This window comes from Pongo abelii, chromosome 6 (assembly GCF_028885655.2).
Source record: "Pongo abelii isolate AG06213 chromosome 6, NHGRI_mPonAbe1-v2.0_pri, whole genome shotgun sequence".
NCBI lineage: Eukaryota > Metazoa > Chordata > Mammalia > Primates > Hominidae > Pongo > Pongo abelii.
Window position 1 is genome coordinate 6,033,703 of NC_071991.2, and position 25,434 is coordinate 6,059,136.

The 25,434-nt window shown below is 50.5% G+C and overlaps 1 protein-coding gene and 1 long non-coding RNA gene across 5 annotated transcripts in view; both read left to right on the forward strand.

Annotated features, from left to right (window-relative positions):
• LOC134761667 (uncharacterized) overlaps positions 1 to 25,434 on the forward strand; it is a 113,630-nt gene that overhangs the window by 73,138 nt on the left and 15,058 nt on the right. The window lies entirely within an intron of this gene.
• LOC129056094 (olfactory receptor 7E24-like) lies at positions 11,458 to 17,754 on the forward strand. 4 transcript variants are annotated; one of them, XR_010140635.1, is made up of 5 exons: positions 11,480 to 11,723; positions 13,085 to 13,516; positions 14,792 to 14,839; positions 15,846 to 15,968; positions 16,858 to 17,754. XR_010140635.1 is itself a non-coding variant. In XM_063725624.1 (3 exons), the coding sequence occupies exons 2-3, from the start codon at positions 13,480 to 13,482 to the stop codon at positions 17,280 to 17,282; spliced, it is 462 nt and encodes a 153-aa protein (XP_063581694.1). In that variant the 5' UTR covers positions 11,488 to 11,723; positions 13,085 to 13,479; the 3' UTR covers positions 17,283 to 17,754. The 4 variants fall into 4 exon arrangements, 2 of the variants coding, with proteins under 2 accessions (XP_063581694.1, XP_063581695.1); XR_010140636.1 differs by having other exon boundaries at positions 11,458 to 11,723; positions 14,792 to 16,750; XM_063725624.1 differs by lacking the exons at positions 14,792 to 14,839; positions 15,846 to 15,968 and having other exon boundaries at positions 11,488 to 11,723.

Here is a 25,434-nt window from a genome sequence, read left to right on the forward strand (position 1 = left end):
TTTAGAAATGCATAGACATAAACATTTCAATGCTTTGTTAAGCAGTACTGCCGCCCACATGTCTCACCTCCAGCCCTAAGGCAGTTTTTCCCTATCTCAGTAGATGGAACGTACAATTGGGTTTCATACCGAGACCTTCCATTGCCCAGGGACAGGCAGGAGACAGATGCCTTTGTCTTGTCTCAACTGCAAGAGGTATGCCTTCCTCTTATACTAATCCTCCTGAGCACAGACCCTTTACGGGTGTCGGGCTGGGGGACGGTCAGGTCTTTCCCTTCCCACGAGGCCATATTTCAGACTATCACATGAGGAGAAACCTTGGACAATACCTGGCTTTCCTAGGCAGAGGTCCCTGCGGCCTTCCGCAGTTTTTGTGTCCCTGGGTACTTGAGATTAGGGAGTGGTGATGACTCTTAAGGAGCATGCTGCCTTCAAGCATTTGTTTAACAAAGCACACCTTGCACAACCCTTAATCCATTTAACCTTGAGTTTGACACAGCACATGTTTTAGAGAGCACGGGGTTGGGGGTAAGTTCACAGATTAACAGCATCTCAAGGCGGAAGAATTTTTCTTAATACAGAACAAAATGGAGTCTCTTATGTCTACTTCTTTCTATACAGACATATTAACAATCTGATCTCTCTTGCTTTTCCCCACAAATAATACACACAAGCTCCCTCCTGATGACAGGAAGAGCCCCAAAGCTTCTGTGGACACTCACTTTTCTCTTCTTCCTGCATTCTTATGAGGAAATCTGTAGAGATTGGGGAACTTGGGCGACTGTGGCTAATGAGGAGCTCTGTGCCTTGAGCCCCCCAGGCCATAGAATAGTCAATACTCAGTCTGTGCCTCCAGCCCTGCAGTGTGAGGTTCCAGTCCTGTGGGCTCCACACCCGTCACCTGTATCAGGAGGCTCATGTCTCACCCTGTCTTCTTGCCAGCCTTGAGGACGGAGTCTGAGCCTCCATCGTGCACCACGCAGGGAGGACAGTGGACCTGTTCTCTGTGGTCATGGCCCAGCAGAGGGGAAGGGCAGTTCAGTGAGTGCTCAGGGACGGACGGTCGGGAGCCTTGCTTTGTTTCCTCATCCTCAGGACAAACAGGACAGTGCGGTGGGCAGGTGGGAGGAGACCAAGGTGCAAACTCTCCGCTCAGCAGACTGTGGAGTTTCTGTTCTTGCTTGTGGTGGGGGGTCTCAGAAATCTTCTTCAAAATTTTGCCTTCCTCCCCCACTGCTTGTCCTTTTCATAGACGCCTCACCCATGATAGCAGGGAATGACTCCCTCTTAACTAATCCATAAGAACAACAAAAAGATGATGAAGGTGATGATGAGGATAAAGAGGCTGAAGACAGACACCGGGGCATCAGGAACCCTTACTGAGGCCTTCGTAAAGGCCAGGCTCTGAGCTCTGTGGTCTATGCAGCTTGTTTCATTTCAGCTGCGTAGTCTCCCAGTTATTAGTGCACACTTCATGCTGATTTTACGGACTAGAAAAGGAGCAACGCATTTTCATAGAACTTGTACCAGATCATGAAGTCAAAAAGGGTGAAGTCCAATTTGAACCAGGCAGTCAAAGTCCAGACACATGGCATTTGGCCAGTCCTCTCCCTGCATCCAACCTGCCCTCCCAAATCCTTGTCCCTCAGGCCGATGCCCCTGCTCACTGTGCCCGTCCCTTTGGGGGTTCCTCGTAGACCACACCTAGACCAGTGGGTGCCACAATCACTGTGTCAAGTAGAGAAAGGGCAGCTGAGATGACATCAGAGGTTCCAGAAAACATGGGCACAGGATCATTCGGGACACATCTCTCTCTTGCCCCTGTTCCTGGCTTTCCTTACCGCTCTCGACTTCCTCAAAGGAGTCATCAATTCGGAGTTTGGCTTCCATTCCTATTGAGGAAGCTGGAAACCATTTCAAAAAATGCTCCTCAGGTGTGCCTGTGGTTAAGAACTCTGAGCTCTGCTTACAACTTTTGGAAACTGGGCGCGGTGGCTCACGCCTGTAATCCCAGCCCTTTGGGAGGCTGAGGCAGGCGAATCACAAGGTCAGGTGTTGGAGACCAGCCTGGACAACATGGTGAGACCCCGTCTCTACTAAAAATAGAAAAAAATGAGCCGGGCATAGTGGCGGGCGCCTGTCATCTCGGCTACTCGGCAGGTTGAGGCAGGAGAATAGCTTGAACCTGGGATGCGGAGGTTGCAGTGAGCCGATATCACTCCACTGCACTCCAGTCTGGGCAATGGAAAGACTCCGTCTCAAAAAAGCAAAACCAAAACCAAAACCAAAACCACAACTTTTGGAGAGTTGGAAGACCATGAAGTCTAGTACCCGGGACTCAGAGTCTGGCCATGAATTTGGAATACCATCCTTTCTACTTCTCTGTATGGCAAGGGGTGAGAGGTCCATCCTCTGAGACTCAGCACTCTCATCTGAGCTGATTTCGAGTTGATCCAATGGAAGCGAGCGATGATGAAACCGATCGTGGGTGCCCGCTGCGTGATCTCTCTGTGATGGATGCATAAAGTCAAGGCAAATTGAATTTTAGGTACATTCGTGACTATTTTCAGCTTCAACTCCATGCAATTCAACGGAAATATCCCCTGACCTGCAGTTCTGCTTTCCCTGCATTCCAGACGGGACATTTTCTTTTGCCCTTATCTCAGAAATTACTGAGTATTGTGAGAGGAACAAGTGAGTCTCTTTTCTTTCTGATGCCCCAGAGCCTATATCTTGCTTGGCACAGAAGAGATGTCAAAAGTAACAATCTATGTTAACTCTTGAATTGACACTTCCTTGGTTCGCAAATATTGGCTGTCATCGGTGTGACTTCGACTTACTTGATTCTTTTTGTTTTTTGTTTTTTCAGACGGAGTTTTTCTCCTGTTGCCCAGGCTGGAGTGCAGTGGTGTGATCTCGGCTCACCGTAGCCTCTGCCTCCCAGGTTCAAGCCATTCTCCCGCCTCAGCCTCCCGAGGAGCTGGGACTACAGGCACGCGCCGCCATACCGGGCGAAGTTTTTGTATTTTTAGTAGAGGCGGGGTTTCACCATGTTGGCCAGGCTGGTCTTGATCTCCTGACCCCGTGATCCGCCCTCCTCGGCCTCCCAAAGTGCTGGGATTACAGGAGTGAGCCACCGCGTCCGGCCGAACTTTCTGATGAAAACTCTAAGTCCACCTAAGCTAAGGACAGGAGTTATAGCTTACGTGAATTTTCAAAGAAGACTCACCGATTTGAGGAAGCAATTACTCTCTTGAAGGAGAAAAGTCAGAAAACGTAATGATGAAATCACTAGGACCTAACCGGCATGTGGAAATATTTTCTGCTTATGAACTATCAACTTTCATTTCATTTCCAGATGACATGGTCTCAGCTGTTATACAGTGTTTATAAATGCTCTAAATCAAGGGAATTTGTATCAATCTAGTAGCACAAAATAAAATATTTTATTTTATTAGTAATAACATCCTTCTAGGGTATTACAGATAACGTCACAAGGTTAACACCTTCTGTGACATTTTGTATACTCTTTGTGACATTGAGAGAAACATTCCCCTAGGATTTTATGAATAATGAGACACGCGGTGTACACACATGCTGTACACCACCTGTGCCATCAGGAGTAACATTCCCCTAGGATATTACAAATAATATCACAGCAGGTGTACACACGTGGTGTACACCCCATGTGACATTAGGAGGAACATGTCCCTAGGATATTAGGAATAGTATCACTGGCGTTGAATCCACATGATACACACCCCCAGTGACATGAAAAGTAACATCCTCCTAGGATATGACAAATAATATCACAGGGAGTACACCTCATGTGACATTAGGAGTGACATCCCCCGAGGATATATTGAATACTATCAGAGGGTGTAGATGCATTGTGACCTTAGTAGCAACACTCTTTAGGATATTACAAATCATCACACGGTGTACACGCATTGTGACATTGGTAGTAACGTCCCGCTACGATATGACGAGTAATATCACAGGCTGTACACCCCATGTGACAATAGTAGTAACATTCCCCTAGAATATGATGAATAATATCACAGGAGGTACAGCCCCTGTGATTTCTGAGTAACATTTCTATAGAATATTACAGGTTGTATCACTTTGTGAGTCTGTGTACACCCCGTGTGACATTAGGAGTAACGTCCCACAACACTATTACGAGTAATATCACAGGGTGAACACCCCCTGTGACATGAGGAGTAACATACTTTTAGGATATTATGAATGATATGACAAGGTGTACACACTCTGTGACATTAGGAGCAATATCCATCTAGGATATTAGGAACAATATCACAGGGAACACACACCCTGTGACATTAGGATATTACGAGTAATATCCCAAGGTGTACATGCATTGTGACATTAGTACTAATATCCCTCTGGTATACTGTGAATAATATCACAGGGTGTACATCCCTGTGACATTAGGAGTAACGTCCCCCTAGAATAGGACGAATAATATCACAGGGGGTAGACACCCTGTGACTTTAGGCATATCACCGCCCTGGAATATGAGGAATACTGTCCCAGGGTATAAACCCCCTGTGACCTGAGGAGTAACATCCCGCTGGAATATTAGGAATCACATCACAGTGTGTACACCAACTGTGATCAATAAAATAAAATGCAGCATGGTAACTAGAGAAAATGAAGGAAGAAAATTAAAATTAAAATGTTAAAAAGACCAGTCTGGACAGCATAGGGAGACCGTGTCTCTACAAAAAAAAAAACTTAAAAATTAGCTGGGTGTGGTAGGATGCACCTGTGGTTCCAGCTACTCGGGAGGCTGAGGTGGGAGGATCCCTTGATCCTGGAAGTTGAGGCCACAGTGAGCCATGATCATGCCACTACACTCCAGTCTGAAAATACTTTTTTGTAAATACTACTAATTAGTAAATACTTTAGTATTTTTTAAATAGTAAGTCTTTTAATATTTACCGCTACTACATAATTGCACAAAATCTGTCATTAATTAGTATTTTGTAATAGTTGTTTGCTAAGTACTGCTACTCAGGAAATATGTTAGCATTTTGTACGCAGTCTTTTGCTAAGTACTGCTACACAGTAAATACTTTCATATTATCAAAGTAGTCATTTGCTAAGTATGGCTATTAAGTAAATATTTTAGTATTCTGTATGTGGTCATTTGCTAAGTACTGATACTCAGTAAATGCTTTAGTATTTTGTGAGTAGATAATTACTAAGTAGTAGTACTTAGTAAAGACTTAGCAGCAGTATTTACAAACTAGTTGTTTCTAGCTCATAAGCAAAGGATAGCAAAACAGTGAAGACAGGAAATACTTGTCCATTTGTACAGGTTTACAAGGTACATAGTTAATTCTCTGTCACGACTACAGTTTAAGTTTATGTAATGGGCACTCAGGAATCCTACTGCAAGCAAAAACCTATCTTCTGTCTCTTCTGCTCATGTGAAGGTATGCGGTTCCTTTGCAAACACTTAAGAAGACAGATGAAATTGGAATCACCAGGATGGTTTCCACCTGGCCTGTTAATTTATTCACTGGAAAGACATTTGTGTACATTTTCACGGGTTTCAAAAAGTCAAGTTTTTTTTGGTGGGGGGTATACATTTTGACATTGTTTTCCTAGGGGATCTACAATGAATGTAAATCTATTCACCTTAAATTATTTTGTTTTTGAGACAGGGTCTTGCTGTGTTGTCCAGGCTGGCATACAGGGGAGTCATCACGGCTCACTGCAGCCTTGACCTCCCCAGGCTCAGGTGATCCTCCCACCTCAGCCTCCTGAGTAGCTTGGATTACAGCTGCGTGCCATCATGCCCAGCTAAGTTTTTTTCATTTCTTTCTTCTTTTTTCTTTTTTTTGTAGAGGTGGGGTCTCACTATGTCGCCCAGGCTGGTTTCCAACACCCGGGCTCAAGTGATTTGCCTGCCTCAGCCTCCCAAAGTGCTAAGATTATGGGTGTGAGTCACTGCACCTGGCCCTTAAATTATTTTTAAATCATAAAGTATCTCAAACATAAGGAGAATACTGAGCAACATAATACCTGTGCACCTGCCACCTCACTTTATCAAATCCTGGTATTACTTGCATGATGGCTTTTTCATACGAGTTTGGGACCAGCCTGGCCAACATGGAGAAACCCTATCTCTACCAAAGATGCAAAGAATGAACTGGGCATGGTGATGCACACCTGTGATCTTAGCTACTCAGGAGGCTGAGGCAGAAGGATCACTTGAGCTTGGGAGGCAGAGGTTGCAGTGAGCCAAGATCGCACCACTGCACTCCAGCCTGGGCGATAGAGAGAGAACCTGTGTCAAACAAACCAAAATACCGGATTTTTTGAAGCTCCTTCACAAGTGATCTCAGCAGGAGATGGAAGTCAAGGACAATTTTAACTGCTGGAGAAAGATGTACCCTCACAGTAAAGGTGACCTCTGACTGACACAGTGTCTCTGGGCTCCAAATCAACAGAGAAAAGATTGGTTACTCCATTCACTGGTCTGATATTTCTGCCAACAGAATAGGATGAAGAGGCCCTTTGTCTTAGAGGTGTTCATTGCACCCAAACCTTTACCCCGCAGCTGCTTCTTAGAGCTCAGTGCTGAGCGGAGTAGAGAACTCACCTGAACTTCAGATCAGCCTGTGGACGGAGCTCCATTCACAGGATAAGCAGTAGCTGAGCTCTGAAGGATGAAAGCCCATGTCTGATGTCTGTTGCCCCCTCCTCCCCATCCCCCACCTCCTCCATTCATTCGTTCAACACACATGGACTGTGTCCTGTGATGCAGGCACTGTGTTAGACAACAGGAACCAGAAGATGACGCCAACAGAGTCCTGGCCTCAAGAAGGTCACTTTCCTTGATAGGAAGGAGGGCACAGAGGCCCGCGCCTGTAGGCCCAGCTATATAGGAGGCAGAGGCAGGAGGATCACTGGAGCCCAGGAGTTAGAGGCTGCAGTGAGCTATGATCATACCACTGCACTATAAACTGGGCAACAGAGCAAGACTCTGTCTCAAACCTATATATAATATGTGTGTGTATATACATGTATACACACACATATATATATACACATATATGTATATATTCATATATATATATGTATATACCCTTGATAGGGAGGAGACAGACATATGTGACAACCTATGTCCAGAACCAGCTAGCCTGCAACTGTGACTTTTTTTCTTTTTTTGTAGACAGAGCCTCACTGTGCAGCCCAGGCTGGAGTGCAGTGGCACAATCTCTGCTCACTGCAAATTCCAACTCCCAGGTTCAAGTGATTCTAGTGCCTCTGCCTCCCTAGAAGCTGGGATTACAGGTGCTTGCCACCACACTCGGCTAATTTTTGTTTTTTTTTTTTTAGTGGAGACGGGGTTTCACCAAGTTGGCCAGCCTGGTCTCAATCTCCTGACCTCAAGTGATCTGCCCACCTTGGCCTCCTAAATTGCCGGGATTACAGACGTGAGCCACTGCGCCCGGCTGGAACTGTGACTTTCTACTTGGAATGGAGCTCCCTTTCCAGCACCAAAATGTGTCTTTCCCACAGCTCATTCCTTTGGAATTTGACTTCGCAAATTCTTTGTGCAAAACATCTAACTTCTATTTCTATAACTGAACTTGATTTGAATTCCCATTGTGCTGGGTATCAGAATCTTAATTATGTCAGGTAATTAAGCAACCTCTTCTCCCTTCTTACCATAGGCTGGGGGAGAGTCGAGGCCCAAGACGGGACTGGAGTATTCTCAGTCCGAATAGTGAACGGAGAGTCATCCTCAATCCTCTCTACTCTGGTGGTCTTGAGGGGCCACTGCTACCTCCTCCTGGTCCTGACCTTGAGGCTTCTCAGCACTGGCTTTCTCTGAATTCCTTCTGTGCACAAGTAAATCATTCAGCTTCTTCCTGAACCAATAAGGATTTCTCACCGAGATAATCCTGTTCCGTGGTTACTCTACTGTTACTGAACCATGCTTGACCCAGAGGGGAACTCTGCAAAGCTCACCACCTCCCCCAGCTTCCCCAGGGAGAAAGACACACACACCCTCTCCTCTGAGACCTCCAAACCTATGTGGGTGTCTGTCATCACTGCCACTCCTGCCTCGTACGCGTGCACACCCAAGGACTGTGTTTGGTGAGGCAGATGCATTGATGTCTAAGCGTTCTTGCATCCTTAACTTTGAAACCGTAAAAGCATATTCTTTTCTTTGATCTCTGGATGTTTCATTTTGTTTTTGGTCATCTCCCTCTTTCGATGCCTCCTGCAACGAATTGTATGTGGGAGGAAGGGAGAGGCAAACATGTACAGGGACACAGAGGTATCCTGGGAGAAACTGTGACTCATACTATAAAATATTAATCACACTCACTTATATAGCACCTTGTACTTCATTTATATTTATTTATTTATTTATTTATTTATTTATTTATTTATTTATTGAGGCAGAGTCTCTCTGTCACCCAGGCTGGAGTGCAGTGGCGCTATCTCACCTCACTGCAACCTCCACCTCCCGGGTTCAAGCAATTCTTCTGCCTCTGCCTCCTGAGTAGCTGGGACTAAAGGCGCCTGACACCACGCAGGACTATTTTTTTATTTTTATTTTTTAGTAGAGACAGTGTTTCACCATGTTGGGCCTCAAACTCCTGACCTTAAGTGATCTGCAAGCTTCGGCCTCCCAAAGTGCTGGGATTACAGGCATGAGCCACCACACCCAGCCAAAACATATATTTCTCATGGAATAATTTCATGCACTAGAGCAAGCTAATTGGGAGAGTCAATAGCAAGGAACAGTAGCAATCGTTTATGAAATAGTGATTAGGTGCTGATACTTGATGCACAGTCATAGTCCCATTTAATTCTTCAAGTGAGATTCTCACTTCGGGAATTTACTATTAGCCATTTTCCAAATAAGAGATAGAGACGAGCGAGTCTCTATCTCTGGTGCAAGCAGATTGGTGCAGTCTGTGAATGGCAAAAGTGGATATGTACCCAGATGTGTCTCAAGTCCAAATTCCAACTCATCATTTCCTTAAATGTGGTCTATTCTGCCAGGCTGGATAAGGGAAGTGGTTCTGCTTCCAATCTTAATATGTGACAGATGAGGCAATCTAAACCAAAGTCTTCTTGAGTTTGGTCAAACCATATGCTGCCAAGGCGTGAATGCAAATAGCAAATAACTGTAACGAGCCATCCCAACTATGCCACAACTCACACAACTCAAAGGCAAGGGAATCCCAGGCGACAAGGTCCAGGAACAGCCACTCTGGGGAGTCTGCCACCTCTGATATTGCTCCCGTGGCACACACAGTGCCCCATCTGCCTCCAGACCTGCGCTGAAGGAATGGGGGGCAGGGGCAAGCTTTGTAGGTGTGGGTGATCCAATGGCCACTTGAGGTCTCTCAAACAAGGACCCTGTAGATGATGTTCATGGGCCAAACGGAATGCACATCTGCCCCGAAATGTGTTTCTTTTCTTTTTTCTTTCTTTTTTTTTTTTTTTTTGTTGAGACAGGGTCTTGCTCTGTTGCCCAGACTGGAGTGTAGTGGTGCAGTCTTGGCTCACTGCAACCTCCACCTACTGGGTTCAAGTAATTCTTCTGCCTCAAGCCTCCCAAGTAGCTGGAATCACAGGCATGTGTCACCACGCCTGGCTTGTTTTTGGTATTTTAGTAGAGACGGGGCTGGTCTCGAACTCCGGGCCTCAAGTGATTCACCCACCTCAGCCTCCCAAAGTGCTGGGATTACAGGAATGAGCCACCGTGCCCAGCCTTGTTTCTTTCTAAATGACGCTTCCTTTTTGTCTTTACAGTTCCTTCTACAAAAAACACTGCCATGGCACAGGGGCTTATGCCTATAATCCCAGCATTTGGAGAGCCCAAGGCCAGTGGATCACTTGAGCCCAGGAGTTCGAGACCAGCCTGGGTTAACTTAGTGAGACCCCAGCTCTACGAAAAATTTAAAAATTAGCCAGCCATGGTGGCATGCACCTGTGGTCCCAGCTATTCGCGAGGCTGAGGTGGGAGGATCACTTGAGCCCAGGAGTTCCAGGCTACAGTGAAGTATGATCTGGCCACTGCACTCCGGCCTGGGCAACGGAGCAAAGTGCTGTCTTAGAATAAAATACTTTTTAAATAAACTAAAAGCAAAACAATGGGCCAGGTGTGGGTGGCTCTATCTGTAATCCCAGCACTTTGGGAGGCCAGGTGAGGCAGAACAGGGAATGAGGGGAACCAAGGCTTAAGGCATAAACAAAAGAACAGCAGATGCAGCCAGTTCTAGGCAAGATTAGGCAGCATAGAGGCCACGTGTGCATCCCGTCAATCAGAGGCTGATTGACGGCGGGGGCAGGAGGGCGAGGGGGGAGGGTGACAGCCTCTGATTGACGGCGGGGGCGGGGGTGGTGGTGCGCAAGTCTCCATTTCAGCCTCTGATTGGTCACAGGCCAATCCTTCAGAGGGTGTAACCAATCGGAGGCCTCTAACGGGCACCTAGGGGCGTTATCTAATTCTTCCAGCTTAATAAAAATCCTAATGTGGGCTATTGAGCCGTTTGCTCTATCCCGCTCATGCTGTGTGAATTGTACTTTCGCTTCAATAAATCTGTCTCTTCCTTACTCCGGTTTTTTCTTTTGTTTCTTTTCGTTGCTTTGATCTTTTGTTACTTTGTGCATTTTGTTCAATTCTTTGTTCAACACGCCAAGAACCTGGGCAATCCACGGTCAAGACCTTCCATCCAGTAACAGAGGCAGCACGATCCCTTGATGCCAGGAGTTCGAGACCAGCTGGGGCAACAAAGTGAGACCCTGTGTCTACCATCTGTCTGTCTATCTATCTGTCTGTCTATTTTTTTTTTTTTTTTAATTATCTGGGCATGGTGGTGCATGCCTGTGGTCTCAGCTACTCCTCAGGCTGAGGTGGGAAGACCGTCTGAGCCTGGGAGTTGAGGCTGCACTGAGCTATGATGGCACAACTGCACTCCAACCTCGGTGACAAAGCGAGATCCTGTCTCTAAATTAAATTAAAAACAATACCACCAAAACAACAGCAGGTTGGGCGGTGGTGTCTCACGCCTATAATCAGAGCACTTTGGGAGGTCGAAATGGAAGACCGTGTGAAGCCAGGAGTTCGAGAGCAGCCTGGGCAACAGAAACCTCACCTCTACAAAAAATATAACTGGCCTTGGTGGCGGGCGCCTGTAATCCTAGCTACTTGGGAGGCTGAGGCAGGGGGATTGCTTGAGTCCCAGAGGTTGAGGTTGCAGTGAGCTGAGATCCCGCCGTTACACTCCAGCCTGGATGACAAACTGAGATCCCATCCAAAAAAAGCCAGTGCCCCGCTGAGTTTTTCCTGAAACGAGAAACCCTCGCCTGTAGCCAGGAGAAAAGTCCGCGAGCCAGCAAAAAACAAACTCGGCCAGGAAACACATAACAAGGCCACCCTGGCGTGCCAGAAGACGACGCTGCGAGGCGGGTTCTTCTTCCTGGTCAGCGGTGATCGCTTCCGGGGTGGTGGCGAGGGAGGCGGAAGTGTGATGTTGTAGCAGGTGGCTGCTGTCTGTGGGCGGCTGTGGGAGGCTCCCGAGGTGGGGGGCTGGGCCAGGATGGCTGCAGCGGCAGCCAGGGCAGGGAGCGGGCCCTGGGCGGCCCAGAAGAAGCAGTTCTCGCCGGCGCTGCTGAGTTTCTTCATCTACAACCCGCGCTTCTGGCCGCGGGAAGGAGAGGTATGCGGAGGGGGCGGCGTCGGTGCTCCCCGGGGAGGTGGCCCTGTGGTTCTGCCCACCTCGAGCGGCACTGACCTAGCCTGCGTTGTGCCAGTTGCGAGCCCGGGCGGGGGGCTGCGGCGGGGTCTTGACAGCAGGCGGGGACCGCTTGAGGTCCTGGGTCCACGCTTGTCTGTGGAATAAAGCCCCGTCAGGTCTGGTATCACTCCACACCCCAGGTTGAGGCTGTTTGCGCTTTGCTTTGCGTCAGTTCTGGGAAACTAAAATTGAACTTGGCTTTGTTAAGTGGGTAGTCCCCAACTAGAAGCGTGGAAGCAGAGTGGCAGACGCTAGCCTTCAAATGATACAAGCCTGGAGGACCCTGTAAAAGTTTTCACCGAAATGAGGAAATTAATTCCGGGGCGTGTGTGTGTGTGTGGGGGGGTGTGGGGGTGTGGGTGTGGGTGTGGGTGTGGGTGGTTTTTCTGAGGTGGGGACGGCGACTTTCTCAAAGGATGTCCGGAGCTGTGTTTCATTACCAGCAAGTCAGAGTTCTTTTAAAGACTGTCCAGGCTGGGCGCCCTGACTCGCGCCTGTAATCCCAGCACTTTAGGAGGCGGAGATGGGAGGAGTACTTGGGGCCAGGTGTTCCAGACCAGCCTGGGCAACATAGCAAGACCCCCAGCTCTACCAAAAAAAATAATAATAATCGGAAAATGAGCCAGGCGTGGTGGCACGCACCTGTATTTCCATCTACTCAGGAGGCTGAGGACAGAGGATCGCTTGAGCCCAAGTGATGGAGGCTGCAGGTGAGCTGTAATTGGGCCACTGCACTACAGCCTGAGTGACAGAGACCCCATCTCCAGAAAATGAAAAAGAAAAAAAAAAAAAACTCGTCAGTTCAAATGCCTGGGAACTGGCTGGATTTAATTTTCAGGGAGCTATGTGTCTGCAGATGTGCACACCTTTATTTCTTACAAGCATTGGTGTATTACAAATTAGCACTAGGAAAGAAATCTGGAGACTTGAGTTTTCATAAAAATTACCTGGTGCTACTTCAGATGTGACTTATTGACTATCGAAATTGCCTTTCTGACTGGTGGGCAGTATTTGCACAATGATGAGATAATTCCTGTTCTTCTTCTTTTAAATAGAGACGAGGTCTCACGGTGTTGCCCAGGCTGGTCTTGAACTCCTGAGCTCAGGTGATCCTCTCTTCTCGGCCTCTCAAAGTGCCAGAATTACAATTCCTGTTTTTCTAAAACCGGTTTTTCTTTTGTTTTGTCATTAGCATGTGCGCCACAAGAGGTCGACACTGAACTTAGCGTTTTCAGTAGCTAAGATGAAATGTTTCTCTTCATGATGTGCTTCTCTTTCCTCAGTTTCAGGAGGAAAATAAGATTTGATTTTATCATCCAAATGAGGTAGAAGAGAAGAGGCCGGGCGCGGGGGCTCAAGCCTGTAATCCCAGCACTTTGGGAGGCTGAGGCGGACGGATCACGAGATCAGGAGATGTAGACCACCCTGGCTAACAAAATGAAACTATGTCTCTACTAAAAATACAAAGAAATTAGCCAGGCGTGGTGGCGGGCGTCTTTAGTCCCAGCTACTCGGGAGGCTGAGGCAGGAGAATGGTGTGAAACCGGGGGGCGGAGGTTGCAGTGAGCGGAGATTGCACCACTGCACTCCAGCCTGGGCGACAGAGTGAGACTCCGTCTCCAAAAAAAAAAAAAAGAAAAAAAAAACAGAAAAAGAATGAGAAGAGAGAAGATTAGAAATGTCGGATTGTGTGAAGCCATTGTACAGTTTACAAGGTAATACCTCTAAGCGTGCCTTTTAGAGTTCAGTGAATTCTTAAAACTGCTGCTGGAGAATTGTCCCAAAGATAATTTTTTCACCTTTGTAAGACCTTTAGCCCATCAAAACCTGCAAAATCTTTACATACACAGAAGAACAGACAGTTCTTTAATGAACCAGAAGGAAATTTCTGGATGGTCATGATATTTACATACACAGTGTATCTTTCTGAAATTGTAGGGTGAAGTTACGGGTGATCTTTGCTATTCAGAATTTAGGAAAGTTCTCTGGCTGTTGCATCCAAATAAAATTACAATAAAATTGGTTGCAATTTTAAAATCAAGTTCTTCCTATTTGCTTTATTCGTTCTTGGGGCTGCTTTAAGAAGCTGTGTGTCTGGTGCTGTCGCATGTTCAAAATTTTTAAACTAAGGCAAAATAAAAAACATGGTCTAATGAATTCATTGTATAAATTGAGTATATCAAACTTTGTGGGTTGTTCGGAATCCTATAATTGAAAAACAGTAAAGATGGAAACAAGTTATTGAATATCAAGAGGAGGAGTTGTTGGTAATGTGTCATTGTTTGTTTATTTATTTTTTTTAAATGTATTGATTAGTATGTTGAATGCCTTACTTGGTCGGATTTAAACTAGGTGGCTTTTGCGGAAGTTTCTCGGGGTATATAGCAAAGGTTTATGTTTATCATTTACACTAGCACAATCTTTTAAAAATATATATGCACCCTATCTCACTAATAGCTTCTATTCTTCATCTATATTGAAAGCCCTCCTCTACTAAGGCTTACTGATTCACAAATTAGAATGTAAACACTTCTGGCTGGGAACAGTGATTCACACCTGTAATCCTAGTACTTTGGGAGGCCGAGGTGAGGTGGGCCGATCACTTGAGGTCAGGGGTTCAAGACCAGCCTGGCCAATATGGCGGAACCCTGTCTGTACTAAAACTACAACAACTGGCCAGGGATGGTGGCACACACCTGTCATCCCGGCTACTCGGGAGGCTGAGGCAGGGGAATCTCTTGAACCAGGGAAGCAAACGTTGCAGTGAGCCAAGATTCCACCACTGCACTCCAACCTGGACAACAGAGCAAGACTCCCATCTCAAAGAAAAAAAAAGAACAGAAACACTTTTTTTCAGCACACGACTATGGTGGGACCAAGTTTATAAACATTATACTGTTTGGCCAAGAGTCAGTGTACCTTTGCCATCTATCCAGTGGACATTGATTTTCCCTTGAATTGAGATGTGTGCTGTGTTTTCGTGTTTGCAGGACAAGGTTTATAGTTCGCTGCCGCAGCAGTGCTACAGCATGTAGAAGGTAAGCATGGCATTCTTTTTGAACTGAGAGTCCAGCCACTTACCCCTATTTCTAGGCTCCACGGGTGTTTAAAGAGAAATCTGTAAATGACTGCAAAGTGACTCTATCTTAGAGAAGAAAATAATGAGACCTTTGAAACAGGTAGTGAGGTTTATGCCTACATTTATTCAGTAAGTATTGAACTCCCTTCTCTTTTCTCAGCCTTATAGTAGGAATGTGTCCCCAGTGATGAAAAAGTGTGTCTATGCGCTCAAGGAACGTACAGAATGCAGATAATTTTATGATGTAAAAAGTTCAGTGAGGCAGGGCACAGTGGATCACACCTGTAATTTCAGCATTCTGGGAGGCTAAGGCGGGAGGATTGCTTGAGCCCAGGAGTTCAGGACCAGTCTGGGCAATATAGCAAGATGTCATCTCTACAAAAAAATTTTATAAAAGTTAGCCAGGTATCATGATGCATGCCTCTACTGCCAGCTACCTGGGAGGCTGAGGTGGGAGGATCACTTTAGCCTCAGAGGTGGAGGTTGCAGTGAACTTTGATTGTGCCACTGCCCTCTACCCTGGGCAACAGAGTGAGATTCCATCTTAAAAAAAAAAAAAAAAAAAGATGGTGATTCCATTCATTCAGTGAAAACTGAAAAATGACAAAAATGTGGATGATATTCTGAATGTAAATTGAAATTCAGGGTAAGTTGAAATTTTTGAAAGATGCCTAGAGCAATTAGGTGGTTTCATAAATAAAACAGCATCACATAACAGTATTTTTTGTAACATATTTTTAACTTAAGTTTTGTCATGTAAATATTCTCTGTATTGAAAAGAACTGGGAGATTTAATAAGCTGAATTAATAATTCCCCAGAGCCTATATCTTGCCTGGCATAGAGGAGAGAGCAAAAGTAAAAATCTATGTTAATTATTGAATTGACGCTTCCTTGGTTCACAAAAATTGGCTGTCATAAGTGTGACTTTGACTTACTTGATCCCTCTTGTTTTTTGTTTTTTGAGACGGAGTTTTGCTCTTGTTGCCCAGGCTGCAGTGCAGTGGTGTGATCTCGGCTCACCGTAGCCTCTGCCTCCCAGGTTCAAGCCATTCTCCCGTCTCAGCCTCCTGAGTAGCTGGGACTACAGGTGCGTGCCACCGTACCAGGTGAAGTTTTTGAATTTTTAGTAGAGGCAGGGTCTCACCATGTTGGCCAGGATGGTCTTGATCTCCTGACCTCCATGATCCGCCCTCCTCGGCCTCCCAAAGTGCTGGGATTACAGGTGTGAGCCACCGCGTCCGGCCAAACTTTCTGATGAAAACTCTTAAGTCCTCCTAAGCTAAGGACAGGAGTTATAGCTTACATGAAGTTTAAAGCCAGACCCACCGATTTGAGGAAGCAATTACTCTCTTGAAGGAGAAAAGTCCGAAAACATAACGATGAAATCACTAGGACCTAACTGGCATGTGGAATGATTTTCTGCTTATGAACTATCAACTTTAATTTCATTTCCAGATGGCATGGTCTCAGCTGTTATACAGTGTTTATAAATGTTCTAAATCAAGGGAATTTGTATCAACCTTCTAGACTAAAATATTTGAGTTCTTAATTTGCTTTAATTAGGATAACCTTTTTCTTCAAGTGAAGAGAATCGTATTTTTACGTAGTTTTTTTCAGAAAAGATAGGCTGTATTTTCTAGCAGTTACAAATTTGTTATGTATGATGATCTCGTTCTTGGAACATTCTTGAATCTAATGTCTCTAAGGTGTGTACAGGAAGAAATGAATAACACAGAAATCAAAGATGAAAGCATTAGAAGACAATTGAGTCTGTCAGAACTGCAAAATATTGCTGAGTGTGGATTGCTCAGAAATCTGAGAACATGACTTGTGAATTGCTTCTATTCAAAATGCAGACACAATGCCGGGGTTTGTTTATTTGTTTCCGATTTTTCAACACTCTTTCCTATGCAAAAGGTGTCCAAACTATGCAGACCCACAGAATCTAACAGATGTCTCTCTATTCCTCCTCCTAGAACTCTCAGGGGATCCAGAACTGCAGCCGGTCCTCGCTGGGCTGTTCCTGCCCATGTGCCTGGTCACAGTGCTGGGGAACCTGCTCATCATCCTGGCCATCAGCGCTGACTCCCACCTCCACACCCCCATGTACTTCTTTCTCTCCAACCTGTCCTTGCCTGAAATCGGTTTCACCTCCACCACGGTCCCCAAGATGATTGTGGACATCCAATCTCACAGCAGAGTCATCTCCTCTGCAGGCTTGCCTGACTCAGATGTCTCTTTGCCATTTTTGGAGGCACGGAAGAGAGACATGCTCCTGAGTGTGATGGCCTATGACCGGTTTGTAGCCATCTGTCACCCTCTATATCATTCAGTCATCATGAGCCCGTGTTTCTGTGGCTTCCTAGTTTTGTTGTCTTTTTTTTTCTTCTCAGTCTTTTAGACTCCCAGCTGCACCACTTGATTGCCTTGCTAATGACCTACTTCAAGGATGTGGAAATTCCGAATTTCTTCTGTGATCCTTCTCAACTCCCCCATCTTGCATGTTGTGACGCCTTCACCAATAACATCATCATGTATTTCCCTGCCGCCATGTTTGCTTTTCTTCCCATCTCGGGGACCATTTTCTCTTACTCTAAAATTGTTTCCTCAATTCTGAGGGTTTCGTCGTCAGGTGGGAAAGTATAAAGCCCTCTCCACCTGTGGGTCTCACCTGTCAGCTGTTTGCTGAGTTTATGGAACAGGCGTTGGGGGGTACCTCAGTTCAGATGTGTCATCTTCCCCCAGAAAGGGTGCAGTGGCCTCAGTGATGTGCACGGTGGTCACCGCCATGCTGAACCCTTTCATCTACAGCCTGAGAAACGGATATTAAAGGTGTCCTGCGGCGGCCGTACGGCAGGACAGTCTAATCTCAATATCTTATCTGTTCTATTCTTTTGTAGTGTGGGTTTAAAAAGGCAGCAAGTTCAAATAAGAATGATATCCCAGGGTGAACACCCACTGTGATATTAGGAGTAATACCTCCCTAGGATACAAAAAATACTGTCACGGGATATACACACATGGGGTACACCCACTGTGATCTTAGAAGGAATATCTCCCTATAATATGAAAAATATCACAGGGTGTGCACACTGTGTAATGTTACGAGTAATCTTTACCCTGGATATTACGACTAATATCAAGGGTGTACACACATGGTGTACGCGCACTGTGATATCAGGAGTTGTATCTCCCTAGGGTGTTATGAATCATATCACAGGGTATATACTACGTGTGTACATCCACTGTGATATTTGAAGTCATATCTCTCTATGAGATTACAAATAATATCAAAGTGTATGCACCCCTGTGACCTATTAGGAGTAACATCCTTCCAGGCTATTACAGATAATGTCACAAGGTGAACACCTCGTGTGACATTTTGTACACCTTCTGTGACATTAAAAGAAACAACCTCCTAGGATATTACAAGTAATGGCACAGTGTACACACATGGTGTACACTGCCTGTGCCATCAGGAGTAACATTCCCCTAGGATATTACGAATAATATCACAGCAGGTGTACACACATGGTGAACATCCCATGTGACATTAGGCGGGACATGCCCCTAGGATATTAGGAATAGTATCAAAGTCGTTGAACATGCATGATCTACACCCCCGGTGACATTAAAAGTAACATCCCCCTAGGATATTATGAAGAATATCACAGGGAGTACACCCCGTGTGACAGGAGTAACATCCCCCGAGGATAGAACGAATAATATCAGAGGGTGTAGATGCATTGTGACCTTAGTAGTAACATCTCTTTAGGATATTGTAAATCATATCACAGGGTGTACACGCATTGTGACATAGGTAGTAACATCCCGCTAGGATATGATGAGTAATATCACAAGGTGTACACCCCCTGTGACAACAGTAGTGACATTCCCCTAGAATATGACGAATAATATCACAGGAGGTGCAGCCCCTGTGATTTACGAGTAACATTTCTATAGAATATTACAGGTCATATCACTGTGTGACTCTGTACACCCCGTGTGACATCAGGAGTAACAGCCCACAAAACTATTACGAATAATATCACAGGGTGAACACCCCCTGTGAGAAGAGGAATAATGTAGTTTTAGGACATTATGAATGATATGACAAGGTGTATACACCCTGTGATGTTAGGAGCAATATCCGTCTAGGATATTAGGAATGATATCACAGGGGACACACCTCCTGTGACATTAGGATATTACGAATAATATCCCGAGGTGTACACGCATTGTGACAGTACTAACATCCCTGTGGTATACTATGAATAATATCACAGGGTGTACATCCCTGTGACATTAGGAGTAATGTCCCCTTGAATAGGAGGAATAATATCAAAGAGGATACACACCCCTGTGACATTAGGAGTAACGTCCCCTTGAATAGGAGGAATAATATCACAGAGGGTACACACCCTGTGACTTTAGGAGTATCACTGCTCTGGAATATGAGGAATACTGTCCCAAGGTATTAACCCCCTGGGACCTGAAGAGTAACATCCCACTGGAAGATTAGGAATCATATCAGAGTGTGTACACCAACTGTGATATTAGGAGTCCTATTTATTTTTAGGATATTGGGAATAATATCCCAGTAGGCATACACAAATAGTATGTACGTGTACGGTGATATTAAGAGATATCTCCCTAGGGTACTGCGAATAACATCACAGTGGGTGTACACCCAGTGTGATATTTGAAGTCATATCTCCCTAAGATATGATCAAAAATATCAAAGGGTGAACCCTATCTGTGACATGAAAAGTAACATCTCTGTGGATATTCCGAATAATATCACAGGGTGTACACAGCCTGTGACGTTAGGAGTAGCATCCCCATAAGATATTCCGAGTAATATCACAGGGTGTACAACCCATGTGACATTAACATCTTCTTAGGATATTACGAACAACCTTAGGATATTACAAACGCCCCCTGTGACTTTAAAAGTAACATCCCCCTAGAATATTAGGACTAATATCAAGGGCGTACACCCCGTGTGACATTAGGAGTAACATCTCCCTAGGATAGTAGGAAGAATATCACTGGGTGTACACCCTCTGTCTTGTTAGGAGTAACATCCTTCTAGGATATTATGAAGAATATCACAAGGTGTACACACACTGTGATATTCGGAGAGAGATCTCCCTGTGATGTAAGGTACATCACAGAACGTACACGCAGGGTGTACCCCCACTGCGACATTAAAAGCAGTATCTCCCTATGAGAGTATGAGAAATATCAAAGGGAGAACACTCTCTGTGATATTAGATGTAATGTTTACCATGGATATTACAAATAATATCACAGAGTGTACCCACGTGAGGTACACCCACTGTGGTATTATCTGTACTGTCTTAGATATAACTCTACTATAACACAAAAAGCTATAACTGTAATATCTCTGAGATACTACAAATAATATCACAGCGAGTCTACACATAGTGTACACCCACTGAGATTTACAGTGATATCTCCCTATAGGACTACAAATATTATCGAAGTTTGTGCACCCCCTGTGACCTTAGGAGTAACATCCTTCTGGATATCGGGAATAATAAGGCATACACAACCTGTGACATTTTGTACACTCTTTGTGACATTCAAAGTCACAGCCCCCTAGTATATTAGGAATAATATCAAAGGCAGTTGACGCACACGGTGTACACCCCATGTGACATTAGAAGTAACATCCCCCGAGGATATAATGAAGAATATCAGAGAGTCTAACTGCACGGGGACATGAGGAGTAACATCTCCTAAGGACAATACGAGTAATATCAAAGGGTGTACACTCATTGTGAAATTAGTAGTGACTTCCCGCAAGGATATTACGAATTTTATGACAGGGTCTACATGCCCTGTGACATTAGTAGTCACGTTTTCCTAGAATATTACGAAGAATATAAAAGGGTGCACAGGACCTGTGACTTACGAGTAATATTTCTAGAGAATATTAAACGTAACACCACTGTGGGTACACCCTGTGTGACATTAGCAATAACATCCCACAAAACTATAACGAAAAATTTGACAAGGTGTACACCCTCTGTGACATTAAAATCAACACTTCCCTGGAATATGACGATATTATCACAGAGTGTACATTCCCTGTGATATGAGGAGTGACATCTTCTAAGGATAATACGAGGAAATTGACAAGGTGGAGAAACGGTGTGACACAAGGAGTGAGATCCCACTAGCATATTACGAATCATATCAAAGGGAACATACCTCATGTGACAATAAAAGTAACTTCTCATTAGGAGACTAACAAAAACAACCCAAGGTGTACACACATTTTGACATTCTTCTTTAGGCCCGCTAGGATATTGGGAATAAAACAAGAGTGTATAGAGTCCTGTGACATCAGGATTAACATTCCTCTACAATATTAGGAACATCGCAAGGTGTATACCAACAGTGACTTTAATAGTGGCATCTTCCACAATACGGAAAATAATGTGCCAGGGGGTCAAACAAGAGTGGCAGAAGAGAACACCGTTTAAGAGTAATGGATTAATACACGCCGGCGATGAGAGGAGTAATATCAACGATCTCCCCCCCCGGATACTACGATTCACATCGTAGGGGGGAGAGGGAACACCCTGCGAAGCGTGGAGCAATAACACCCCGATTGGGGAGTGGGAGCCAGCCCCCTAGTCCCCCCCTGGCTCCCAGGAGCCCCCTCGCAGGGGGGTGAGGCACCCCCCGCGAGGCGGGGAGTGGGAGCCAGCCCCCTAGTCCCCCCCCGGCTCCCAGGAGCCCCCTCGCAGGGGGGTGAGGCACCCCCCGCGAGGCGGGGAGTGGGAGCCAGCCCCCTAGTCCCCCCCCGGCTCCCAGGAGCCCCCTCGCAGGGGGGTGAGGCACCCCCCGCGAGGCGGGGAGTGGGAGCCAGCCCCCTAGTCCCCCCCCGGCTCCCAGGAGCCCCCTCGCAGGGGGGTGAGGCACCCCCCGCGAGGCGGGGAGTGGGAGCCAGCCCCCTAGTCCCCCCCCGGCTCCCAGGAGCCCCCTCGCAGGGGGGTGAGGCACCCCCCGCGAGGCGGGGAGTGGGAGCCAGCCCCCTAGTCCCCCCCCGGCTCCCAGGAGCCCCCTCGCAGGGGGGTGAGGCACCCCCCGCGAGGCGGGGAGTGGGAGCCAGCCCCCTAGTCCCCCCCCGGCTCCCAGGAGCCCCCTCGCAGGGGGGTGAGGCACCCCCCGCGAGGCGGGGAGTGGGAGCCAGCCCCCTAGTCCCCCCCCGGCTCCCAGGAGCCCCCTCGCAGGGGGGTGAGGCACCCCCCGCGAGGCGGGGAGTGGGAGCCAGCCCCCTAGTCCCCCCCCGGCTCCCAGGAGCCCCCTCGCAGGGGGGTGAGGCACCCCCCGCGAGGCGGGGAGTGGGAGCCAGCCCCCTAGTCCCCCCCCGGCTCCCAGGAGCCCCCTCGCAGGGGGGTGAGGCACCCCCCGCGAGGCGGGGAGTGGGAGCCAGCCCCCTAGTCCCCCCCCGGCTCCCAGGAGCCCCCTCGCAGGGGGGTGAGGCACCCCCCGCGAGGCGGGGAGTGGGAGCCAGCCCCCTAGTCCCCCCCCGGCTCCCAGGAGCCCCCTCGCAGGGGGGTGAGGCACCCCCCGCGAGGCGGGGAGTGGGAGCCAGCCCCCTAGTCCCCCCCCGGCTCCCAGGAGCCCCCTCGCAGGGGGGTGAGGCACCCCCCGCGAGGCGGGGAGTGGGAGCCAGCCCCCTAGTCCCCCCCCGGCTCCCAGGAGCCCCCTCGCAGGGGGGTGAGGCACCCCCCGCGAGGCGGGGAGTGGGAGCCAGCCCCCTAGTCCCCCCCCGGCTCCCAGGAGCCCCCTCGCAGGGGGGTGAGGCACCCCCCGCGAGGCGGGGAGTGGGAGCCAGCCCCCTAGTCCCCCCCCGGCTCCCAGGAGCCCCCTCGCAGGGGGGTGAGGCACCCCCCGCGAGGCGGGGAGTGGGAGCCAGCCCCCTAGTCCCCCCCCGGCTCCCAGGAGCCCCCTCGCAGGGGGGTGAGGCACCCCCCGCGAGGCGGGGAGTGGGAGCCAGCCCCCTAGTCCCCCCCCGGCTCCCAGGAGCCCCCTCGCAGGGGGGTGAGGCACCCCCCGCGAGGCGGGGAGTGGGAGCCAGCCCCCTAGTCCCCCCCCGGCTCCCAGGAGCCCCCTCGCAGGGGGGTGAGGCACCCCCCGCGAGGCGGGGAGTGGGAGCCAGCCCCCTAGTCCCCCCCCGGCTCCCAGGAGCCCCCTCGCAGGGGGGTGAGGCACCCCCCGCGAGGCGGGGAGTGGGAGCCAGCCCCCTAGTCCCCCCCCGGCTCCCAGGAGCCCCCTCGCAGGGGGGTGAGGCACCCCCCGCGAGGCGGGGAGTGGGAGCCAGCCCCCTAGTCCCCCCCCGGCTCCCAGGAGCCCCCTCGCAGGGGGGTGAGGCACCCCCCGCGAGGCGGGGAGTGGGAGCCAGCCCCCTAGTCCCCCCCCGGCTCCCAGGAGCCCCCTCGCAGGGGGGTGAGGCACCCCCCGCGAGGCGGGGAGTGGGAGCCAGCCCCCTAGTCCCCCCCCGGCTCCCAGGAGCCCCCTCGCAGGGGGGTGAGGCACCCCCCGCGAGGCGGGGAGTGGGAGCCAGCCCCCTAGTCCCCCCCCGGCTCCCAGGAGCCCCCTCGCAGGGGGGTGAGGCACCCCCCGCGAGGCGGGGAGTGGGAGCCAGCCCCCTAGTCCCCCCCCGGCTCCCAGGAGCCCCCTCGCAGGGGGGTGAGGCACCCCCCGCGAGGCGGGGAGTGGGAGCCAGCCCCCTAGTCCCCCCCCGGCTCCCAGGAGCCCCCTCGCAGGGGGGTGAGGCACCCCCCGCGAGGCGGGGAGTGGGAGCCAGCCCCCTAGTCCCCCCCCGGCTCCCAGGAGCCCCCTCGCAGGGGGGTGAGGCACCCCCCGCGAGGCGGGGAGTGGGAGCCAGCCCCCTAGTCCCCCCCCGGCTCCCAGGAGCCCCCTCGCAGGGGGGTGAGGCACCCCCCGCGAGGCGGGGAGTGGGAGCCAGCCCCCTAGTCCCCCCCCGGCTCCCAGGAGCCCCCTCGCAGGGGGGTGAGGCACCCCCCGCGAGGCGGGGAGTGGGAGCCAGCCCCCTAGTCCCCCCCCGGCTCCCAGGAGCCCCCTCGCAGGGGGGTGAGGCACCCCCCGCGAGGCGGGGAGTGGGAGCCAGCCCCCTAGTCCCCCCCCGGCTCCCAGGAGCCCCCTCGCAGGGGGGTGAGGCACCCCCCGCGAGGCGGGGAGTGGGAGCCAGCCCCCTAGTCCCCCCCCGGCTCCCAGGAGCCCCCTCGCAGGGGGGTGAGGCACCCCCCGCGAGGCGGGGAGTGGGAGCCAGCCCCCTAGTCCCCCCCCGGCTCCCAGGAGCCCCCTCGCAGGGGGGTGAGGCACCCCCCGCGAGGCGGGGAGTGGGAGCCAGCCCCCTAGTCCCCCCCGGCTCCCAGGAGCCCCCTCGCAGGGGGGTGAGGCACCCCCCGCGAGGCGGGGAGTGGGAGCCAGCCCCCTAGTCCCCCCCCGGCTCCCAGGAGCCCCCTCGCAGGGGGGTGAGGCACCCCCCGCGAGGCGGGGAGTGGGAGCCAGCCCCCTAGTCCCCCCCCGGCTCCCAGGAGCCCCCTCGCAGGGGGGTGAGGCACCCCCCGCGAGGCGGGGAGTGGGAGCCAGCCCCCTAGTCCCCCCCCGGCTCCCAGGAGCCCCCTCGCAGGGGGGTGAGGCACCCCCCGCGAGGCGGGGAGTGGGAGCCAGCCCCCTAGTCCCCCCCCGGCTCCCAGGAGCCCCCTCGCAGGGGGGTGAGGCACCCCCCGCGAGGCGGGGAGTGGGAGCCAGCCCCCTAGTCCCCCCCCGGCTCCCAGGAGCCCCCTCGCAGGGGGGTGAGGCACCCCCCGCGAGGCGGGGAGTGGGAGCCAGCCCCCTAGTCCCCCCCCGGCTCCCAGGAGCCCCCTCGCAGGGGGGTGAGGCACCCCCCGCGAGGCGGGGAGTGGGAGCCAGCCCCCTAGTCCCCCCCCGGCTCCCAGGAGCCCCCTCGCAGGGGGGTGAGGCACCCCCCGCGAGGCGGGGAGTGGGAGCCAGCCCCCTAGTCCCCCCCCGGCTCCCAGGAGCCCCCTCGCAGGGGGGTGAGGCACCCCCCGCGAGGCGGGGAGTGGGAGCCAGCCCCCTAGTCCCCCCCCGGCTCCCAGGAGCCCCCTCGCAGGGGGGTGAGGCACCCCCCGCGAGGCGGGGAGTGGGAGCCAGCCCCCTAGTCCCCCCCCGGCTCCCAGGAGCCCCCTCGCAGGGGGGTGAGGCACCCCCCGCGAGGCGGGGAGTGGGAGCCAGCCCCCTAGTCCCCCCCCGGCTCCCAGGAGCCCCCTCGCAGGGGGGTGAGGCACCCCCCGCGAGGCGGGGAGTGGGAGCCAGCCCCCTAGTCCCCCCCCGGCTCCCAGGAGCCCCCTCGCAGGGGGGTGAGGCACCCCCCGCGAGGCGGGGAGTGGGAGCCAGCCCCCTAGTCCCCCCCCGGCTCCCAGGAGCCCCCTCGCAGGGGGGTGAGGCACCCCCCGCGAGGCGGGGAGTGGGAGCCAGCCCCC